General features: G+C 39.5%; 1 protein-coding gene across 6 annotated transcripts in view; it reads left to right on the top strand.

The window, feature by feature from the left end:
- Positions 1–22,270, top strand: part of RAPGEF4 (Rap guanine nucleotide exchange factor 4) — a 283,342-nt gene that overhangs the window by 25,191 nt on the left and 235,881 nt on the right. For 5 of the 6 annotated variants that reach the window (XM_072811403.1, XM_072811402.1, XM_072811401.1 and 2 more), the window contains exon 2: positions 22,102–22,244. In XM_072811403.1, the coding sequence (XP_072667504.1) occupies positions 22,102–22,244 (143 nt within the window). Of the gene's footprint in view, positions 1–3,979; positions 4,114–22,101; positions 22,245–22,270 lie in introns of those variants that run through there. The other variant, XM_072811406.1, reaches the window with a different exon arrangement.

Below are 22,270 nucleotides of genomic sequence, written 5' to 3'. Positions count from 1 at the left end.
TTTTTGTCTGCAGTGCCTTATCATTGCCGTCTCATATCCATTGTCAGTGCCGTCTCCTATCCAGAGGATAGAGGATCCAGATCAACATGGCCCTGGGGAGGGTGATAGCTGAGATGAAAGTGATTATGGCCATGCTGAGTATGTACTGCTGAATGCTGAAGTTCTATGTGTATGTGAGTCTGGGTCCAGCCATGGCAATGACTTCCTTGTATTTTCCACTGACCTGAGGAGCATCAGATATGGGTTATTTCTAGCAAAGTCAACCAGAGAACCTAGAGATATTCATGTCTACTGCTTGCATATTGGGTTCCTTTCTCCTATGTTCTGGCTCCACTGTGAGCAGGTGGAAATGGGAGACATAGCTGAGTGGCTGTTGATATTTGCAGGGAATCTTCATATTGTTAAGAAATTTTCTATAATCTTTAGACCTTGGGTTCTGGGTTGTGAATGTCAGGGGAGGACATGAAGTAGCTGTCACTTCTGAACCCTGTGCATAGCCAGATTTTCAGAAGGTCAAGATTTTCCTGAACTGTGATCTGAAGACCGTTTTGTATTTTAGTGGTGTATGTGAGTTAGAGTCCTTTTTTTCTTTCAACTATTCCCTTTTGTGCTTCAACCTTCTTGTCGTCGATTGTTGCTTTCTTCTTCTTTTTCCCAGTTTGTGTTTGATATTCGTTGATAGCTGCTTTGAGATAAAAATTGAAAAATTCTTGCACCTTCCATGTTGATCAACCCTTATTTCTAAGGTGTTGAAATTTTTTTTTAAAAAAGCAGGCTGGCAACATGACCACTGTTATCTTTGCTTTCTGAGAAAGGAAGAAAAATAGTGTTCTCTGGGGTTTCATTTTTCAGCTTGTTTTTCTTATTAGGCAACTTTCTGGGAACCATTTCATCTTCCTCGTGGATTTAACTGATGTGTCTGCTGGAACTCCCAAGTTTGAATCTGCAGCCCAGCTCGGCCGAGCCTCAGGCCTCCTGATAGTTCTGTTGTTATCTGTCGTTAAGATGTCTGTTGTTAAAATTCATAACCAAGTATTGTTTGTTCATGTGCTTTTTAACCCTTAGTCACTGTTTATGTCAGTATGTGTTTAATCTACCCCATTTTAACTATTTGTGGGAAATGATTTCTCTTCCTGTTTTTATCCAACTGCTTGATTAAAAAAAAAAAAAAATCCTGTTAACCTCTGTCTTTTAGCCAGTTCAGCCATGCCGTTTGAATATAGGTCAGTTTGCTGTTTGATGGACTTATCTGATAGGAGTATCTTTCCAGTGTGTCTGCCTCCTTTTTGGCAAAGAAAAGATTTGGAGATAGCTATTGGGTAATGTATTTTACCCACTATTTCCTGTCATATGGGTTTTACCTTTCAAGACCATTACCTTTCAAGACGATTTAAGAGTGTGTTTTACCCACTCTTTCCTATCATTTGGGTTTTACCTTTTAAGACGATTTCATCCTTGAGGAAAGCTACATGCAATTTCTGCATTTTCTTGTTTGGTTTTGGTTTGGATTGTTTTGTTTCTAGCCAAGTCGGCTGCCTTTAGCTGCAAAAATTCTGGCAACTTTTCTTCAAAATGTGCATAATTGGATGTTGTTGTAAGAGTCACATTTCTGTATAGTTATAACTCAGGATTTTCCCAGCAAGATATAAAAAGGTTTGGGCTCATTTGTGTCTCTGCAAAGATAAAACGTCTATCTGAAATAGACATATAAACACATCTTATGCTTCTTAGACCTACTTTTGTACATGCCACCAAGTAACTGTCTGTGGCCTGTGTGTGCCAATATCTTCACTGTCAAGTTCATTGTGGAAAGCTTAAAGGGTGATATTAGGTGCCACAGTGTTCAGTGATTCCTGTTGTTTTGATGCATGAATTTTTTATTGACTGGGACAAAGTGTATGCACTGCTTGTGCACAGATAGGTCTGAATTTCTACCAGGAGAAATCTTGGGAGCTATTTCAGACTGGGAGTTCAAGGTCATTGAAAGAATGAATGCACCAACAGATATTCATACAAGAAATGTATTGCCATTTTATTTTATTTTATTTTATTTTATTTTATTTTATTTTGTATTGCCATTTTAAAATTAACAAGGAAAAATACATCCATCTTTTAAAGAAAAAAAAACCTCTTAATTTTGATTGGTTTTGTCATAGGGACACTTAATAAAACAGAAAATGGAGCTCTTTATACACTGGTATTTGTAAACAAAACATTTGATTTATCACATTTTAAACAATTCCAGTAGAAAGTTGCACTGTTTTGTGGAAGCCAGTAGATTTTTTGCAGCCAAAATGGAAATAAAAGCTTCTATGGATTCATCAAGAAATCACACTTCCTGGCGTGAACACTCGGGCGGAAGAGTGCCAGCTGTATGCGCTGGTGACGATAGCATAATCAGTTCTCGCCAAAGACATTGCTCACTGTTTCTGCACTGCAGGGTTGATTCTGGGGATTCCCATATAACTCCAAAGTACGAAATGTGCAGTATTTTTAATGCACATAAAAATATTTATGGCCTAGTGGTTTTCATGAAGAAACTTGAAATTAGCCAAGATGGAAAACCAGAAACTACTACATATTCATGTGAGAAGTTCTTTTTAAAAATCAAATCTCAAAATTTTAAGTGAATTTTAAAAATATCAAAAATCTTTTAATAAAATTCATGCTCTGGATAGAAGCCTCCTCTGTCCCACGGCTGTCCTTTCATTCTCAGGCAGTACTGAATACCACTGGGATGATAACCATGTTCCCTGAGAAGCACAAACAGCAGTGGGGGAACACAGGCTTTCTATCTCTATCTCCATTTGCTGTATGTGAGACCAAGGCAGTTGTCTTGGGGCACCAATCTAGGAGAGATTCTAAAGCATCCAGAAATACGAGTTGGAGAAAATTGACCTTACCTAGGTTTCCCAGATAAAATGTAAGATACTCAGTTAAATTTGAATCTCAGATAAATGACAAATAATTTTAACATATATGTTCTGGTTGTTGCAGTGGGACATAATTATAATAAAAATTATTTATCCTTTATCTGAAATCCAAATTTAAGTGGGTGTCCTGTTTTGTATTTGCAAAATTTGGCAACCCTAGGCTTATGACACTTACTACAAAGAATGCTGTTTTGGGATGGCAGATCCACTTTAATGAGGTGCTGAGAGTGGATTAATAAGATGCTCATGACTAACAGTTTAACTCCCTTCTAAAGAAGGTGGCACTAAATAAATGCAGGCTTAGTTTTTGTTGGCATTGTTGGTGGTGTGTGTTATGTATAGTCACTTCATTCGGATGTTCGTTCGTATGTTCACTGAGTAGGATATGCAGATCCAGGCCATGGCTGAGTTACTTGAGGGAACACAGGAGTAGCTAAGGGCTGCCACCAGCTGGTTTTCCTCCCATGTCTTTCCCTATCCTGTGCTCAGTCTTTCTGCTAAGTAAACAGTGAATTAAGAGCCAGAGAATGTCTGAAGTGGCCCCCAGTTATCAGCCTGCCTGAGACAAGTCACTCATCTCTGGTGGACCTGATTAGAAATATGGTTGGGTAAGAGTGCAGTCAGTGGCCCAGGTTCCAGCTCTGGCTCCTTCCACTGACAGAGAGATTGGGGGAACTCCATACTTCCAGGCTCAGTGTTCCCATCTGCAGGATAGTAAGACCTACCTGAAAAAGGTATTGGAAGGATTACATGAGTTAATTTATGTAAAGCAAGTGCTGGCCCCTGATAAGAATATAATAAATGGCAGCTGCTATTTTTACTCTTATTTCCAAAATAATTCATGCCAGATTGTATTGAATTGTTTACCAAGGGAGTGACCTATCTTATTTGAATGTACCCACCTGGAGGAGAATGTCATGGTGCCATACAGTAGGCACTAGGTAGATGCTAAAGTGAAGAATGTTGCCACTTATTGTAACCCCCCCTGATTGGTTCCTGAACAATCACACTTAACAGAACTGGTTCTTTAGAACAGAACTTCCCAGCTGAAGTGCAGGTACTTAGACCTGAGGGATTGATTCCCTCAGCCTTCGAGGTTGCCTGAATGTGAGCAGGTGGCTTGCGAAAATGGATCTGTTTATCACAGCCATTTTCTATGAGCACCATGACTTTTAAAAAGGTTGGAAGTCTCTGTTAAGCTGTAGCATAAAATGTTCAGTGGTTACGGAATTATATATGTAGTTTGGTACAATTTGTGAAAAATGAAACAGGTTTTAGATTTTAGCCAGCTAGCCTGCTAGATAACAATTGGAAAGATGTGCAGTAAATTGAGGTTGTTTTAGGAGGTTATAATTGCGGGTGATTTTTTTCCCATAATATTTTCCCCAAATGCATTTCGGTAATTAAGAGAGGATAAATAAGTGTTACTTTTAAAACTTTATTTTTAGTGTTATTTTTTAAATGTTAATTTACATGCATGCACTTGCAAGCAAGTAAACTAACAATGAGGTAAAAATACAGTTATTATATCATGAACAATAGAGCAGCCTTTAGGGGAGGGTTAAAGTGTACATTTAATCTATGAAGAAAAATGTGTTTCTCAAGGAAAAATAAAAAAATTTCTCCATCCATCCAGGAGAAAGTAATAACTGTTGAAATTTAGACAGATACAAAGAGAAGTTTTGAATTCAGAGAATAAAAAATCAACGTATTTAAAATAGACTAAAGTGTTATTTTAAAATTCATTATAAAATGAATTTAATGAATTATGGATTCACTAAATATTAATGTGTTTGTTGAATGAATATGTGAATAACCAAGCACCTACTGTATGCCAGGACTCTGCTAAGCAGCCAGAGTGTCAGATGTGTGGTCCCTGTGCTAAAGTTGCCCATAGTCTGGGAGAAGACTCAAGTTTATTTTCTTACCAAAACACTTTGTGTTTTTTATTTACTTGTGCTAGTTGGGTCATAAAGCCAGGATTACTAATTTGTCTGAACACTTGCTTCCTGAATTTGCTCAGTACCTAGCTCTTCTAGGAAATGTCAATAACCACTTTTTGATCTCTTTCTTGAATTAAACTCATTAAGTTGACTTCCATCTGAATGACTAGAGGGTTCTTCTCATTTAGTAATCTTGCCCCACCCAGAAACGTAGTGCCACTTTTTGTACATTTACATTGCTTATCAAAGATCATTCCTATTGGCTTGACCTTTTTCCCCCCGTAAAAGTTTATAGGTATCTGAAGAATTCACATCTTTTTACTGTGCAAGATGATGTATTAATATGAGAAGGAATCAGTATTGTAAACAAGTGGTCATGCCACATGAGTAACAAACCATAATTACAAACACATACAGAAAGATTACTATTATAATCAAATAAAACCACAATAAAAATGATCTGGCACCTTTTATGATTTACATATTTGTTCTTGGACAGCAGTGTAATTAGGGACAAATGGTTCATATGATGTTCAAGTAAATGACTATAATTAATGCAGTTAAGCCACATTTTTAGTTTTCCTCATTCCATGTACCCTTTCATCATCCTCACACACCCACTGATACTTGCAGATGGGAAAAGACAAAGGTCTGGAATCTTACTCATCAACAGCTGGAGGGCCCTACCATCCATCTCTCCCTGCCCTACCCCTAGGAGTCCCTGTGTCCTCTTGCTGTGCCTCCTCTGCCATCCCAACCCCCCTTCTCGCAACACCAGTGCCTTTTCACCTGGAGCTGCATCCTGCTCTGCCCCACCATCCTGGAGTGGTGGAACAAGGCAGCAGAAGCTTGAAAGCCAGAAGAATGAAGATTGCCTAGTTACATGGGGAGGGAGACAAACTGACCACATAATTACTGTTTGGTGAGTGAGGAAGGGAAAGGACTACGAATTATATAGATGTTTCTGCTTCCCTGATATCCAGGAGAGCACCTGCAGAGAGGCAGAATGAGAGAGATTATCTAAGTAAGGTGCGTGTATAATTTATTGTCCAAACTAGGATACCTTTGAGAGTGAATGGGAGAGTATTAATAATTTCACTGGGACTATAGGTATGAGCCATGATTGTCTCAAGGAAAACTGGACTTAGTGTCACACTATTTCTAAGTGGGCATTGGAGAGAGAAAGAGAAGAGTTCCTGTCATACCCGAATGAACATGACATATGGAGCCCTAGGGTTCTGTCCTAATTAGTCTCTATACCTTTTGTCCCTTTCTCTTCCAGTTCATTCCCTGTGAGAAGATGAATTTTCTAAATTATGGCTCTAGTTTTTTTCAGTGTCCTTAAAATCTCCACTGGCTCCCCATGGTTAGCAGAATAAAGTCTGTACCCTCACCAGCTGGCACTCCAGCCCTGCCCCCATAGGATTCCAACCTTATTTCTCAGTTTTCCTCTTTGAGAAACCATTGGAACATCAAACCATTGGAACTACTGAGTACTTTTGGCCTGTAATTTCTTACTTCCATGTCTTTATTCATGCTTTATCATCTTGTTGCCTGGAAACCTACCTTCTATTTGTGCTTATACAATTTTTGCCCACCTCCCATGACCCAGTTCAATTTTCAGCTAAGATGCTGTGAGAAGCTGCGAATTGGAAGAAAAAAATTAGCTGTGAAGCCTTCTCTACTCATGTCTTGTCTAGCTCTCAATCCCCAGGTGTTTTTATATAGATGTCTGTATACCTTTATATGGACCCCCAAGACTGCTTTCATCCTTGCATTATCATCATTTAGGTAGAGGTCTTAGATCCCCTTATAGATCAGAGGTTGCTTTAGGGCATAATCAAAATGTCATTCTTCCTGTAATTCTCAAAAGCTTTGCACTTGGTCCATACACAGCAAACTTGTTGAATGAAAGAGATTAGAGACTGAAATTCAGAATTCTGATGCTCTTTATCTCTGCTTGGGTGAAGAAAAGCTGTGGGACAAAGATACTTCCTGTTTTGCTTGCTCAGAGACTTGGGACTGTAGGGTATGAGCATCTAATTCTTGAGGGCCCTGAGGAGTGGTTCCCTGTTCCTTACAAGAGGACTGGAAGAGGTGGACCAGTTTCTGGCATTTAGGAAGGCTGTTAATGATCTTTCAAATTAGAGCTATGTGTTAGGTGTAGACAGAGAGTCACAATATCCTATTACTAAAGCAATCATTCGTGACTGTAACAAAGCCTCTCTCTGATATAGACATTGGCCAGCCACTGGCACTTTAGGAACTCTGTCTCTAGGCATCTTATTCCCTGGGTAGTCATAATTGCTGGATGCAATCATTCAAATTTTGCCTGAAATTATATGCAAGGGTGGCTTTCTTTTTATTAAACCAGAATTCTAGATACCAGCCTACCTGATTTGGACTATTAATTCTGATCACTTTGATAACCAAAATGACTGATAGTGCAAAGAAAGACTGTCAAATTGAATCTTCACCCCTGACTAATCATAATCCCTGCCATATGTCCTTGGCACAAATCGTGTTGCTGCCTGGGGCATTTCATCCTCTGCAGTGAGGCATGCTGGAAAATTGTGTTGGTGAGGACTGCTCTTGCCATTTTACACTTTGAAAGGGTACTGGAAGCTGTTTCCAAAAAGAGTGAAATTCAAGGCAACTATTTTCTCTGGTATTTGTAGGGTTGGAACTATAGAAATAAGGTGTCTTAGATTTGGTAGGTATGACAAGGTTTTAGTCTAACAAAAAATTCATCAAAAAATCATATTCAGTGTTTTCTCTACTAGCCAACTCTATCTAGATTTATTTACTAGTCTATTCACTATTAAAGGTTGAGCACTGTGAAAGAAAAGAGAATATGACTGTGTCTATAGGAAATGCACCCTACTGTGTGCTAAGTAATCTTTAGTTTACTAAAACTAGCTGACAGTACCCTATGCTACATAATCTCTAGTTTATAGCCTATAGCTGGCTCTACCATATAGAAAGCATTATTCCAACCAAATTCCTGAGTGCATTTTGACTTAGCAATAGATCTGGGAGCCCCCATCCTGTTTGGTCAAAGTATTTAGGTATTTATTTGATTGAGGTATTTAGATGCTAAGATGCAAAGTAATTATAGAGCATAGCACCTGATTCATTTTTATTTATTTGTTGGCTCTCTACATAATTTCTCAGACTTTTCTAATGATGGACAAAAATCAGAGAGATAATTTAACCTCTCTTTTGGATATGAGGAAGCCAAAAGTAGAGAGGTTAAGTAACTGCTTGAGGTAGTACAGCTTGTTAGTGGTATGCTAAGTGGTGATATGGTATTGCTTCTACCACATTCTTTTGGTCACAGAGTTGGCCCAGATGCATGAGGAGGGGAAATAAGTCCCAATTCCTGATCGAGATAATGGCAAAGCATTTGGGGCCATCTTTAGCATGCCATACTTAAAAAGCAGAAATGTTGCTTCATAACTTAACTTTAGACTCTTTAGGGGTGTTTACTGCCTTCTTAATTGAAAAAATTTCAGCCATTCTTTCTTCAAATTCTTCTTTTCTATTTTCTCTTTTCTTTCTGAAACTTCAGTTACATTTAGGTTAAACTCTTGATATTATTTCATAAGTCAATAAATATTCATTGTTTTTTAACCTTTTTTTTCTCTTCATGCTTTGTTGGGATTGTTTCTACTGCCTACCTTAAGATTCACTGTTTTGTTTTTCCGCAGTGCCCAATCTACTCTTAAGCCCATCCAGTGAATTTTCCCCTCTTTTCGTATTTATAATGGCTGTTTTAAAGTCCTTGTTTGGTATTTCCACCGTGTCTGGGTCATCTCTGGGTCTGTTTCTCTTGATATTTTCTGCTTATGAGCCCCCTTTTTTTTGTTTCCATGCATATGTAGGGATTTCTGATTGTACGCTGGAGATTATGAGCTCTGATACTGAAAGTCTTGGATTTGTTACTTTCTTTAAAGACTCTCAGCTTCTGTTTTCATAGGTAGTTAACTTACCAATCATTTGCTTTTATTGAAGCTTATTTTTGAGCCTTGTTAGGGTAGTTAGTTTTAGGTCTTGGGGTAGAATGGCCTTTTTAGAAGTCTCAGTTGAATGTCCGGGTTGATCAATGAGATCTGTCTACTTTAGCTGGTCAGAGCTGCTATATTGCTTAGCACTGTGTAACCTCCAGAATCTCCATTCAGCTTCTACTCCTTACGAACTATTGTCTACCAGGCCTTTCCTTGAGTATTGACCTGCCCATTTGCAGTTAATGACTCAAGAAGACCCCTATGCTGAATTCTGGAGCTCCTTCTATGAATAGCTCCCTTCTCTTTCGCTTACTTCACTGCAGATTCCAGCCATATCAGCATCCATTGATTCTACTTGCTGCCCCACCAGCCCCATGAGACTGCCATGCTCTACTTAGGCTCTTTTTCCTTGCCTGTGTTCCAAAAAATGACCCAGGCAAAGCCTCAGAGCTACTGTGTGAATTACCACGTGTATTCCTCTTCTTTCTGGGATCATAGTCATATATTACCTGTTAGCCCAATGTCTGTAAGCAGTTGCTTCATGTCTTTTTTTTCAACTTTTACATTGTTTACTGTGGGAGGGTTAATCTGGCATCTGTTATTCCATTGTAACAGAAATAGAAGTTCTCTTTCAAATCTATTGAAACAATAGATTTTTTTTAACAAATAGAAAATTTCTTATATTTAAAAAAACAAACTGCCATTCTACATCATGTTCAATAAATGACTTATCTGCAGTATCAGATACAGAGATGATTTTGTTAATGAACTAAAGACACCTATAGGGCTTTAACTATTGTCTTAAAAAACCCTTGATTTTAGGTCAAAATGGTACTTACCTTGACATGATAAGTTCTTTTTTCTGTGTTTGAGTTCTTTGCTAAAAGCCCTAGAATCCTGTTATCTAGTCTTCCTTATGAGAACTGACCACTTAAACCTCCATAATCTCATCACTGATATATAGACCTGTCTTCACCTAATGGGTCTGCATACCAGTTTTTCTAATCCTGTTGTTTTATCAATTAAGGTGTATTTTAGGCCCATCTCCCCCTAATTTAAATATACTTATATCCATTACAAGTATTGTTGGGCAGGAAAGATTAGTTACCACAACAGTCTGAGTATCTCCATGCAAGAATAATAAACTCCCTTGTAGTTGTTGGTGCTATATTGTATATTCTAGTTTAGAACCATTTTGAATTTGGGCCTGGTTTAATGGACTTCTCTGAGTGTATCTCTTTAGAAAATGGTATCTGTTCTCTTTGTTTCTGGGACATAGTTTTAGAACTGCAATATTTCCATTTTCCATATGGTTTTACCTTCAGAAAAGGCTGAGTAGTATCACATTTTTTAATATTTAGGTTTCCTTAGTGAGTCATGAAAATTAGCACGGGCTCACATGAGGAAAAAAATATAAATGGATCCTCTAAGAAACCTTGGTATATACATAAGCTGTTATTGAAATGATTGTGCATTCATTCAGAGAAGACTAGTGGTCTGAGGATTCATTATTACTCTGATTTGGTAAGTGTGATAGAGAACAGCAAAATATTTTATAGATAGATACTTTCTTATTCAAAAAGTAATCTAATTTTCTTTAAAACATGAACTTTTAATAATAATAATACTCACATGTACAAATACAAGCACAAAAGTATACTTACTCTTCAGCAATGTTCATTGAGCATATGCTAGACCCTGTTCAAGGTACTGGAGCTAAAGCAGTAATCCAACCAAAAAAAAAAAAAAAAAAAAAATCCCTGCTTTCCTGGAGCTTACTTTTTAGTGGAGGCAATTGACAAAATAAATAATTATTGTTATTATAAATATTATGTTAGGAAGTGTTCAGTGCTGTAGAAAAAATATGAATGTTGGGTAAAAGTGAGTCAGGTACAGCTGAGAGAGCTGAGTTAAGCAGGGTGGGCAGGGGAGGCTCACTGAGAATTTGTGCTCAGACTTTCTTTCGGTAAGTGTGGGGTGAGTCACACCGGATCTGGGGACAGAGCATCTCTGGCAGAAGGAATAATGATTGTAAAAGCTCTGAGGTGGCTCAAGGCCTTCAAAGTACAGCAGACACTTGTGTGTCTGGAGAAGAGGGCGTAGGAGGGGGAGTAATCGAAGAGGAGGTTCTCAAGGAAATAGGTATTGGGCTTGGGGGCTATTATAGTACCATACCCACTTCTCTCTCTCTCTCTGTCTCTGTCTCTGTCTCTGTCTCTCTCTCTTTTTCCACTTCTCTCTTAAAGCCAAAAAGTTCTAGCTCCTGATCCAGTAAGATGAGGTGTTTTCAAAACTCTCTTCTAAAAAATGTGCTTCCCTTTGCTGCTTCTCATGTGTATCCTGTGCCTCGAGCAGGTTGGGAGGGATAAAAGATCGAGAATCACTCTTCTTAGGTAAAGTAGTGTCCTCCCCACCCCTCCCCCCATCCTCCATATTCCTATTCTTTCTTTCTTTCTTTCTTTCTCCTTCAGGGATGTCCTTCTGAGTTGCCCAGAAATAGAGAGCTAAGAAAAAAAGATTATCAGAGGGCTCTGATTCAAGAGATTCCTCTTCTCTAATCCTCATGACCTAAGGCCCTGAGGGCTCTCCAATACTTAATTATAGTAGTGGCAGTGTTCTGAATAGAGCCGTCTCAAATTTGAGTATAGCACTAGGTACTGTGGAATGATTTTCGAGAGCCCCTGCTTATTATGGTGACAATTAGGAAGAAGAAAAAAAGCCATCAGTTTTATCTAGAAAGCATTTTAAGGAAGCATCAGTTATCTGAGTCATACCAGAAGCCATTTTAAAAATTTAAGTAGCCAAAAGAAATTATTTTTAACTTAATGCTGATAGAACAGATGTATTGCCTAGGGGAAATTATGAAAACTTTATGTGCTCTTTGGGGTCCCGTAAGCAATTTGGTTGGGGTCCTGGACCTCTAGCTGAGGGTGTGTTGTAAAGAGATTTATGGCCAGCATGAAGATCCTGTACTGAGTTTAGTTGCTCATCTGCCATCAGAGAAAGATTTTTTAAAGGGTCTGTTAAAATTGGACAAGATTGTACTTTGATTTTATATTTTCATTTTAATGGTAATAAGACAAATGACAACACACTGAGCCTGGTCAAAAGGTTTTTCTCTTTCTTTTCTCACTAACAACAGTGGGCATTATTTAGATATTAGCAGGGCTGTTTCTGCCCTCTGCCTGAAGGCAGGCTCTTTCAACTGTCTGAATAGTCCTGGGCCCCAGACCTGGCATCTCTCACTGTGGGATAGAAAACAGAGTGGTTGTCCGTGAAAGGGAAGTGGAGGTATTCTGACCCCTAGTATTGCTCTGCTAGGGCCAAAATTGTAGTCCAGAGTGACCTGCAGGCACAACTCTCTTATTTGGGACACCAAGGGGGCAGTTTTCACTTTCTTCTTTCATAAAGACATAAAAGCAAGCAGGCATGATTTCTAGACAGGGAGGCACGAAGCCCAGGAATTTGCAGACTTTACATGCTCTGCTCCCTGATGGCAGATGTACAGGCCATATTTTGGAAGTGTCACAGAGGTCTTGGTGTGCCTTGTGACAGTCAGTCTTAGCTGTGAGGATAAAAAGCTGCAGTTGCTCCTGAGTCTCAGGATCCATCAAGGGGAGTTTTTTGAGAGTCACCCTGAACATGGGCAGAATCAGGAGCCTAGAGAGAATTTTGGTAGCAATTGAGTCGAGGGATGTGTGTGTGTGTGTGTGTATGTATGTGTTTAAAGAAAAAAAATTCACTGGTACTTGTTAAAGATGGTAAGCAGACTTTGTGTAGGACCATTGTGATAGACATCAGACCACTGCAATAGGATTTTACAGTTAGGGTGGGGGATTGGGCTCAACTCTGAGTACAGCTTGGGCAAGTGGGAATTTATAGCCAAGGAGCAGGGTCAGGGGAGTCACTCTGTGGGTAGGAAATTACCAAGAATAAACATGAGGGGTAAGGAGGAATTTGGCTAAACTGACCTAACAGGCTTCTTGCTGAAGACAAGGCTGATCAGATATTACCTGGGCAATGTTGGAACATCAGGAACTAGATCAGATCAAAGTGATCAGATATGGAGGGTGGGAGGTTCTGGTTACATGGACTTAAGAGGGTTCTTGCTAGAACTGCATTTTACAAGGAGGTGCACAGATGGGCCTAAAAGAAGGTTCAGAAGTCTACATAAATTTGGTCAACTAATAATCTTTGTCAGCATGCATGTGTATGTTTATTTGTACATTTGTGTGTGTGTGTATCTGTGTGTGTCGGGGGGGGAGGGGGCTGATGGGTAAGAAACTCATACAGAGAAGAGTCATTCAGAAGATCTCCAGAAGGGGGGAGCTATAACGATACTCTATATTTTTAGAATTAAATGACCAAACAGTGGTGGGTCTGTAGTCATAAAACAGAAATTCAAGGAAGAACTGATTTTAGGAAGATCTTGCCTTCATGAAGCCTTTGTAGAACTTTCATCCTTCAATGATGTCTTCTTAAGCGATCATTTCTTAAGTGATTTTCCTCTTCTGAATTCCTATTCCCTTCTTTCCTTTTTATTTATTTTCATTTATTTATTTTTCCTTCTTTCCTTTTGAATTGTGTTTCTTGCCACGTTTCACCTTGGTAATTGATGTATGTGTACAAATCTTTCTAATTCAATTTTAACTTCCTTGGTGCAGGAGCTGTGCCTGGAGTGCCTTACTCTCATATACTTGGTAAATATTTGCAGGTTGAATGAATGCATTTCTAACAACTTCTTTCTGAATTTTGTTGATATTGTTGGTAAAAATTATTATTAGTAAAGAGTAAACCTTTCAGTATTCTAAGTGGTTAATAATCATAGAATTAAAATGATAACATGATAAGTAGTAAACATCTTGAGTTTAAAAGACTTTTGATATATCTGTGTCATCATTGGCATTATAAATATACATGATTTTAGTATACTAATACTCATCTAACCTCAGTATCAAATGTTTTTGCTAGTAAAATAGGGTTCATAATACCTGCTTCATGTAACAGGGCTGTGATGATCAAAATTTTCAAAGCTCTTTGGAAAGTTAATTAGGTTACAAAAGGGCTGAGATTGTCAAGTACATAGTTAGTGTCTGAGATCTTACTGTTGTTATAATAGAAAAAGAGAAAAACATGCATGCACATCTATCTATAAAAGCTTCAGAAAGCACATGAGAATGATCGTACATGCTTTTAAGTACTTTATTCCTTGTTTTCATTAAATACTTTTTGTAAAAGGTCTTTTTTTTTATTTTTTTTTTAATTTTTATTTATTTATGATAGTCACACAGAGAGAAAGAAAGAGAGGCAGAGACACAGGCAGAGGGAGAAGCAGGCTCCATGCACCGGGAGCCCGATGTGGGATTCGATTCCGGGTCTCCAGGATCGCGCCCTGGGCCAAAGGCAGGCGCCAAACTGCTGCGCCACCCAGGGATCCCTGTAAAAGGTCTTTGTGGCTAATGATAATGATGAAGATGATGATACTAGTAATAATAATAGCTTTTGTAGCCTTACATAATTTATAAAATTACTGTATTATCTTGGATTTAACAGTTTATTAGGGGAGGGGACTAGCTCTTCTAACCCTAAGTTACTGCTAAAACAAAATGAGTCAAAACCAACCTCGAAATCATTTTAATGCAAATGTATTTAGTTAACATTATACCCAGTGTTCTGAAATACATTTACTGATTTTCACAAGACATTTGGAAATTAAAAAAAATATACAAGTGAAGTATTTGAGGAAATAAAGCATTCCATACATTCCCACAAGATGACAGTACCACTATAGTATGTTAGTGTTGTCCTTTTCTTGGCTGAGCCTTCTGTTTATGATTGTAGGAAGGCAGCTGGGCAGAGAGCAGTTCTGCCTCCTGCCTCTCCCATTCCCTCCCCTCTTCCCACACTTTGCACCCCCACAGTTCTGACTCTGAATTCTGGAATCCACTCTCCCAGGTGGTCCCCCAAAGCACCCGCAGGTGTTAGCACTGAGATTGTTAGATTGACAAGAGGGTGGCCTTCCGCATGGCAGGGGGTTTGCAAATATTGATTATCATATATCCAAACAACAGAAGTCATCCAAGGAGAGATTTTTTTGCTAATTTTATGGTTATTGTACATTTTTCCTCACAAATGTCTGCGTTATTATTTTGTGTTCTGATGATTCCAGAGACTAATTAGATAATCCTGAATTGACTGAATTAACATTCAAGAGCCTATAAAACTATCACATTACATCATGAATGCAGGTAACACTCGGAACCCAGAATCTTTGCTATCCCTTGCACCCCTAACGTTGGTAGTTTCCATGTGTACCTTCTCTTACAGTAAATAAAGTGCAGACTAGTATATGATGGATACCCTCATTGCAGTACTTACCATACTGTATTCTGATTTTGGTTACATGACTCCCTTCACCAATGGATTGTGGGCGTCTTGTGGAGAGGGTTATCATCTTGTTCACCCTTGTTCTTCCAGGGAAGGGTATCTACTGTACAATAGGAAAGCAATAAAGGAATGTGCATTCATGAAAAGTATGTGTTTGGTGGAGAGCCATTTAAAATTCCATAGATTTTGATAATTTATACTGCAAAGTAAAGTCTTATTTATTTGAGTGCCATTAATTTGAAAGCTAGATGTGATAAAAAGTTTTGTTAAAACCACTCCTCTCAAGATCATACATGCATCCTAGGAAAATGATATTTTTTGATACTTCCAAATAGACCTTATTTACCATTACAATTGATACAGTACTAAAATAATGGCATTTTATCAGAAATATTTTTAGTGCTTTTTACTAACTTAGAAGGGTTAACAGCTGTCTCACCTTGCTATCTGATTTCGAAAATTTTCAGTGACAGACTGAAATTCATCCTGGAAGAGCCAAAGAACCACAGGAGAAAAATACCAAAACAAAGTAGGAGACCGGTGAATCAGTGGTTTATAAAATAGTATTTACCAAACGAATGAATAAATGAATAAATCAATGTCTCCAAGGAGACAAAATTTACATGCATAAAATGTGAAATATTAACATAATGAGATAAGAGGCCAAAAAGGAATGTTACCAATTGGATTTCAGGGAAGAGAGGCAACATTGTAAAGGAAGAGCTCCATGAAGGAAGTGAACCCTAAGCTGATTATAAGGAAATGAGTCAATGTGAGAAAATAACAGTATCTGTATTTTTTTTTTTTTTTATTGCTTTGGAACACATTACCACAAACTTAGTGGCCCAGAACAGCAGACATTTATTATCTGGCCATTTCCATGGGGCAGGATTCAGGACATGCTTGTTTGAATCCTCTGTTCAGGATCCTAAAGGCTGAAATCAAGGTGCTAACTGGGTGATGTTCTTTTCAGGGGCTTGGGGACATCTTTCAAGGCACAAAGTTATTGGTAGAGTTAATTCCTCACAGCTGTAGGACTGAGATCCCGGTTTTCTTGCTGACTGCCAGACAGGGTCCTCACTTATTCCTTTCTATGCCACTCTCTTGCAATATGGCAGCTTCCTTCTTCAAGGCCAGCAAAAGAAGCTCCCACTTCTTCTACCCTCTTTGAAATGATTCACTTGTTTATGTCAAGCCCACTTGGGAAAAACCTCCCTTTTGATTAACTTGAAGTCAACTGATTAGAGACCTTAATTATATCTGCAAAATCTCTTTGCCTTTGCCATGTATCATAACATAATCGTGGGAGTGATAGCTTTACACTTTTGCCATGCTCTGTTGACCAAAAGCAAATTACAATCCTGCCCACACTCAGGGTAATTGTACAAGGATGTGGGTCATTGAGGGTCACCCTACAGTTCTGCCTACTACAGTGTCTTCTTTCGTAAATGATTCTGTTATTTGAACATGTTTTAAGAGTGAGGTGTTTTTTTGTTTGTTTGTTTATTTAAGGTTTTAGAAAATGGGCCCTGGGTGTCACATGCCAGGCTAAGAAAAATGGACTCTGAACTTGGAGCTTTTACTGACGTCTATGAGGGGGACCAGCTGTACACAATTATTAAGGGGATGGAAAAGATTCTAGAGTGAGTTATAATTAGAGAAGCCTACCTCATCATTTTGAAACATTGCAAGAGCTTCCTAACTGGTCTCTTACCTGCTGGTCTTTACTCCCTCACATCTGCCTTGACTTGCCAAGGTGATCTTTTCAAATGCACATCCAACCATACCACTACCCTTCTTAAAATACTTGTGCTGGCTACTAGATGGAACCAAGCTCTTCAGCCTCCTAGGAAGGGGGCTTCATGTCTGGACACCGCCTTCATCGGTCCTTCCTTCACGCTCAACTGAGGCAGTGGCAGGAAGGGCTGAGAGGAAGGGATGGATTTGAAAGACAATGAGTTCGTAGAATTACCTGATTGTGATGAGTGTGAGGATGAGGCTGCTACATGCCTGCAAATAGGACTGCAGGCGCAGTAGCAAATGTAGGAGAGAAGAAGAGTGAGTTTGAGGTCGCCACAGAACATCCTCACACCCCTAGGACTTGTTGCAGGTGTGGCTCTCTACTGGTACTGTGGGATCTGTAAAAGAAGGGCCAGGCATGACCTCTACAGAGATGAGAATCCACGCGGCATTAGGAAATTATGGATTCACAAGAGGAGAGGGACAATAGGAGGCCTCTCACCAGTGGTAGATTATAGGAGGTGAGCTAGTAAAGATGTTAGTTAACAGCTAAATGCAGTTTTCTGCATTCCAGGAAGTACCTGGTAAAAGCCACAACAGATAAACCATTGCTTTTCATTGTTTCTGTGGCTTTAACGTTTAAACAGTGGGAGGACTAATTTGGGAATGCCTAAAGAAATATCAGGGGTCGCCTGGGTGGCTCAGCGATTGAGCATTTGCCTTTGGCTCAGGTCATGATCCTGAGGTCCAGGATCGAGTCCTATGTTAGGCTCCCTGCATGGAGCCTGCTTCTGCTCTGCCTGTGTCTCTGCCTCTCTCTCTCTCTCTGTGTCTCTCATGAATAAATAAATAAAATCTTTCAAAAAAAAGAAAAAAATATCAGCAGGAGGGTTTTTGTTTTTGTGTTTTGTTTTTTTTTTTTTTGCAAGAGAGGTTTTAAAGTTGTCCTGGTTATCTCAAATTAAGTTTGTCTTTTCAGATGTCTTTGGTCACTTGGCCTTACACGATCTGGTTGCAAATCTTGAAGTTCTTTCTTTTGTGCTCGTTTTGAACTATGTGGAAGCACATGAGTTTTTCTTCTGCTGCTTTCTATTTCTTCTGGAGGATGTGGGGCCAAAAATGTGTTTAAGCTGTTCTGGTCTGCCTTCCTGAAATGGGACACACTCTAGGGAGGATGCACAAAATGGGATGCTATTTTCCTTCTTAACGGAAGATGGATTCTAGCCTCCACTCATCTTTTTTCCTATATAACTAAGTAGAATCCACTGTATCAGTGCCCAATTTCTAGCTCACCTGGTTCTTGTGATTCCTTCCGTGGTCGTTTAAATACTGCCATTGCTTTGGGCCTGCAGGCTAGTGCCTGCGCTGCTGTGGCAGCAGCCCGTGGAGTTCACACGGCTGCTTGCTGTGGCTGGGTATGGCTCCCTGCTGGTGCCAACACTGCTCCCCATGAAGTGTGCCCCTGCTGGCATGACTCCTTACCAGGGGGCGCCTCTGCTGCTTGCTGGTACCCTCACTGCCTGTGAAATGCATTCTCACTGGGCACACAAAGACACTCGCTGAAAGTCCTTTGTACCCCTTGATTAACTGCTGAAGTTCAAGCCGCTGTTTCAAAGCCCCTTTACTTTGGGAACATACCTTCTGATAGGGAATTGATAAAGCCATAACAGAGGGCTAATAGGTAGAAAGAGGCACTGGTCCTGATGTGCTATTTCTTCCCTGGTAAAGCCTGCAAACTCATAAACTAGACACTGATGCATCAGGATTTTCCCTCCTCCTTTCGAGAAACAGGGTCCAAGCCCTTTCAGTTGAGGTTATTGGGAGGCTAGCCAAAGTTATGGGCATACTCTTTGAGTCTAGTTTTCTTGGGCCTGAAAGTGTGATGGGGGCAGGTGAAAAGCCTCTGTAGTAAGCTTTGATGAATTTGAGTCTTCCCTTTAGTGACAGGTCATCTGTTCATGTTCTCCAGAAATGGTCTTCTCTCATGGTGGGATCTCTCCTCCTCCTACAATGTCCCAAGTTCCTTGGGACTCTGGCACATCCAGTCCTGACCTCTCTGGATCTCTTAGCCTAGGTGATGCTAAGTGATGCTGTGATAACAATCCTCCACCCTATCACACACACATACAAACACACACACACACACACCCCAAATCTCAGTGGCTTCATGCAGTGGAGTTTTGTCACTTGCACAGTCTCCATCCTATGGCATTAGCATCTGAAATACATGCCTTCTGTATTAGTTTCCTAGGACTCTCAAACAAGGTACCATAAGCTGGGTGTGTTTAAAAATCAGAAATGTATTCTCTCACCATTTTGGAGACTGGAAATCCAAAATCAATGTGTCAGCAAGGCTATGTTCTAAAGGCTCTAGAGGAAGACCCTTCCTTCCTTGCTTCCTTCTGAATTCTGGTAGTTGCCATCAGTCCTTGGGGTTCCTTGACTTATAGATGCATCCCTTTAATCTCTGCCTCTACCTTTACACAGCCATCTTCCCTGTGTCTCTGTGTCTCAATTTCCTTCTTTTTGTAAGAATACCAGTCCTTACTTAGTATTCACCCTAATCAGTGTGACCTCATATTAAATTGATTATATCTGTAAAGATCTTCTTTCCAGAGAAAAAAATGAGTGGGAAATATCAGAAAGGGAGACAGGACATGAGAGACTCCTAACTCTGGGAAACGAACTAGGGGTGGTGGAAGGGGAGGTAGGCAGGGGGTGGGGGTGACTGGGTGATGGGCACTGAGGGGGGCACTTGATGGAATGAGCACTGGGTGTTACTCTATATGTTGGCAAATTGAACACCAATAAAAAATAAATTTATATTAAAAAATAGGGAAAGCAAAAAAAAAAAAAAAGATCTTCTTTGAGACACAATTCAACCCATAGCACTGCAAAGTTGTAGCTGAGGAAAAGAGAGACAGAAGACATCCCATAGCTCTTAACAGTCTCATCTTAGAAGTGATATATGCTGGTTTTGTTTACAGTCCACTAGCCACAGCATGGTTCCAACATAACTGCAAGGGAAGATGGTAAATTCAGGGAAGCACACGGGTATTTAGTGAGAATTACTGGTCTCAGTCACATCCTTGACTAGCTCATTTCTTCTGATTCCCAGAAGGTTCCTGAGCACACATGAGGCTGGATAGTCTCTGTGTCCTGTAAAATATCTATGAAGGAATATCATATGATCCTGCAAAGCATATTAAAGGAATAGACTTGGACACTGAGCAAAGGAAAGAAAAGAAACGGTTTATATTATCTGCAAAACTATCCCATATTTGTTTGGTTCTTTGGATCATCTTAATCCAGAGAATCCAAAACGGTGGGTAACAGGTTGGATCTAGACTGTAGATGTCATTTGTGTGAACAACACGATGTTTAAGGAATGTGAATAAAGATCTAGATATTTTTCCTTGAACAACTGGAAGATATGATAACATCTGGGCCCATGTTTGCACAGAAAATCAGTAATAGGAAAACACCCAAAGAAGGTCTGTTCCTTGTATAGTCCCATCTTTACAGTTCTCTCTACTTCCCACCATTCCCTATAGTATCGCCTACATTGAGGCTCAGTATCAGTTCTTATTTATCTTTGTGCTTTCGCCATTATTTTCATATCTCTTATCACATTCTAGTGCTTGTAAAGGATTAAGCAATACCCAAAAGCTTGAGCTGTGCATGAACTCACGACTTGGAGGCTGATTCCTGCTTTAGCCATCTGCAAAGGGAAAACTCCTCCTGTGTTTCCTTCATTCTCTCCATTCCTGTGGAAACCCAACACTTCTGACAGTGACCTGTGGGATTTCCGCAGCAAGCAATTCTGAGGCACTGGCTGGGTCTCCTACACTTCAACTCAATTCAATTCAATTTTGACACTATGTACCTAGAGATAGGATTGGACCCCACAAGTTATGGGCTCATTCCCACAAAACTCTCCATCATACACTCTTCAGGTGCCAGTCACAAATTCAGGATATCACCTGAGCTTTTGACCAGTATATATCGGGCTGTAAATCGGAAAGGTTCGTACCACTTCCTCCTCAGGTTTGATTAATTTGCTAGAGAAGCTCACAGAACCTAAGAAAACTGTTTACTTACTAGATTTTTTTTTTAAATAAAAAGACATAATTTACAAACAGCCAAACAGAAGAGATGCATATTGTAAGGTATGGGAAGGAGCACAGAGCTTCCATGCTCTTTCTGAGCATGCCATGCTTCCCCTATCTTCACATGTTCACCAACCTGGAAGTTCTCTGAGTCTCATAGTTGAGGGATTTTTATGGAGGCTTCATAATGTAGGCATGGTTGATTAGATCATGAGCCTTCAGTGATTTTTTTTAAAGATTTATTTATTTATGATAGACACAGATAGAGAGAGGCAGAGACACAGGCAAAGGGAGAAGCAGGCTCCATGCCGGGAGCCCGATGCGGGACTCAATTCCGGGTCTCCAGGATCACGCCCTGGGCCAAAGGCAGGTGCCAAACCGCTGAGCCACCCAGGGATCCCCAGCCTTCAGTGATTGACTCAATCTCCAGACTCCTCCCCAGAGGTTAGGAAGTGGGGCTGAAAGTTCCAACCATCTAATCACATTGATGGTTCCCTTGGCAACCAGCCTCCATCCTTAGGTTACCTAGGGGTTTTCCAAAAGTTACCTTAGTAACATAAATGCAGTTGTAAAGAGAAGGTCTTGTTATGAATAGCAAGACACCCATTTTACCTTTATGTCTCTGAAACACTTTAGGAACTAAGGACAAAAGATCAACTATTATAATAAAAGATGCTCCTATGGCCTTTATATAGGAAATCACGAGTTTTAAGAGTTGTGTGTCAGGAATAGTGGATAGGGACTAAATATGCATTCCTTACTATAAATCAGAGTATCACTCCATCTGCAATAGTTGTGACTTAAGGTAACTGGTTGACAAAAACCTGGAAATACCTGTGATGGGGATAGGTGTATAAATGTTTGCAGTGAAATACTTGCAATTGGGGTAGTTGCATAAATTTGAATATGATTAACAATGCATGTTGACTGAAGTAAATCCTTATTGATACAGCTTTTTTTATGCCTTTTCTCCCCTTTTTAGACCATTGGAACGATCCAGTGAAGATGTGGATATAATCTTTACGAGGCTGAAAGAAGTTAAAGCTTTTGAGAAATTTCACCCAAATCTCCTTCATCAGATTTGTTTATGTGGTTATTATGAGAGTCTGGAAAAAGGAATAACATGTAAGAAATGCAACTTCAGTGGTGTA

This window comes from Canis lupus, chromosome 34 (assembly GCF_048164855.1).
Source record: "Canis lupus baileyi chromosome 34, mCanLup2.hap1, whole genome shotgun sequence".
Taxonomy (NCBI): domain Eukaryota; kingdom Metazoa; phylum Chordata; class Mammalia; order Carnivora; family Canidae; genus Canis; species Canis lupus.
The sequence above is the reverse complement of the archived record's forward strand: the minus strand, read 5'-3'. Positions and strand labels throughout refer to the sequence as shown.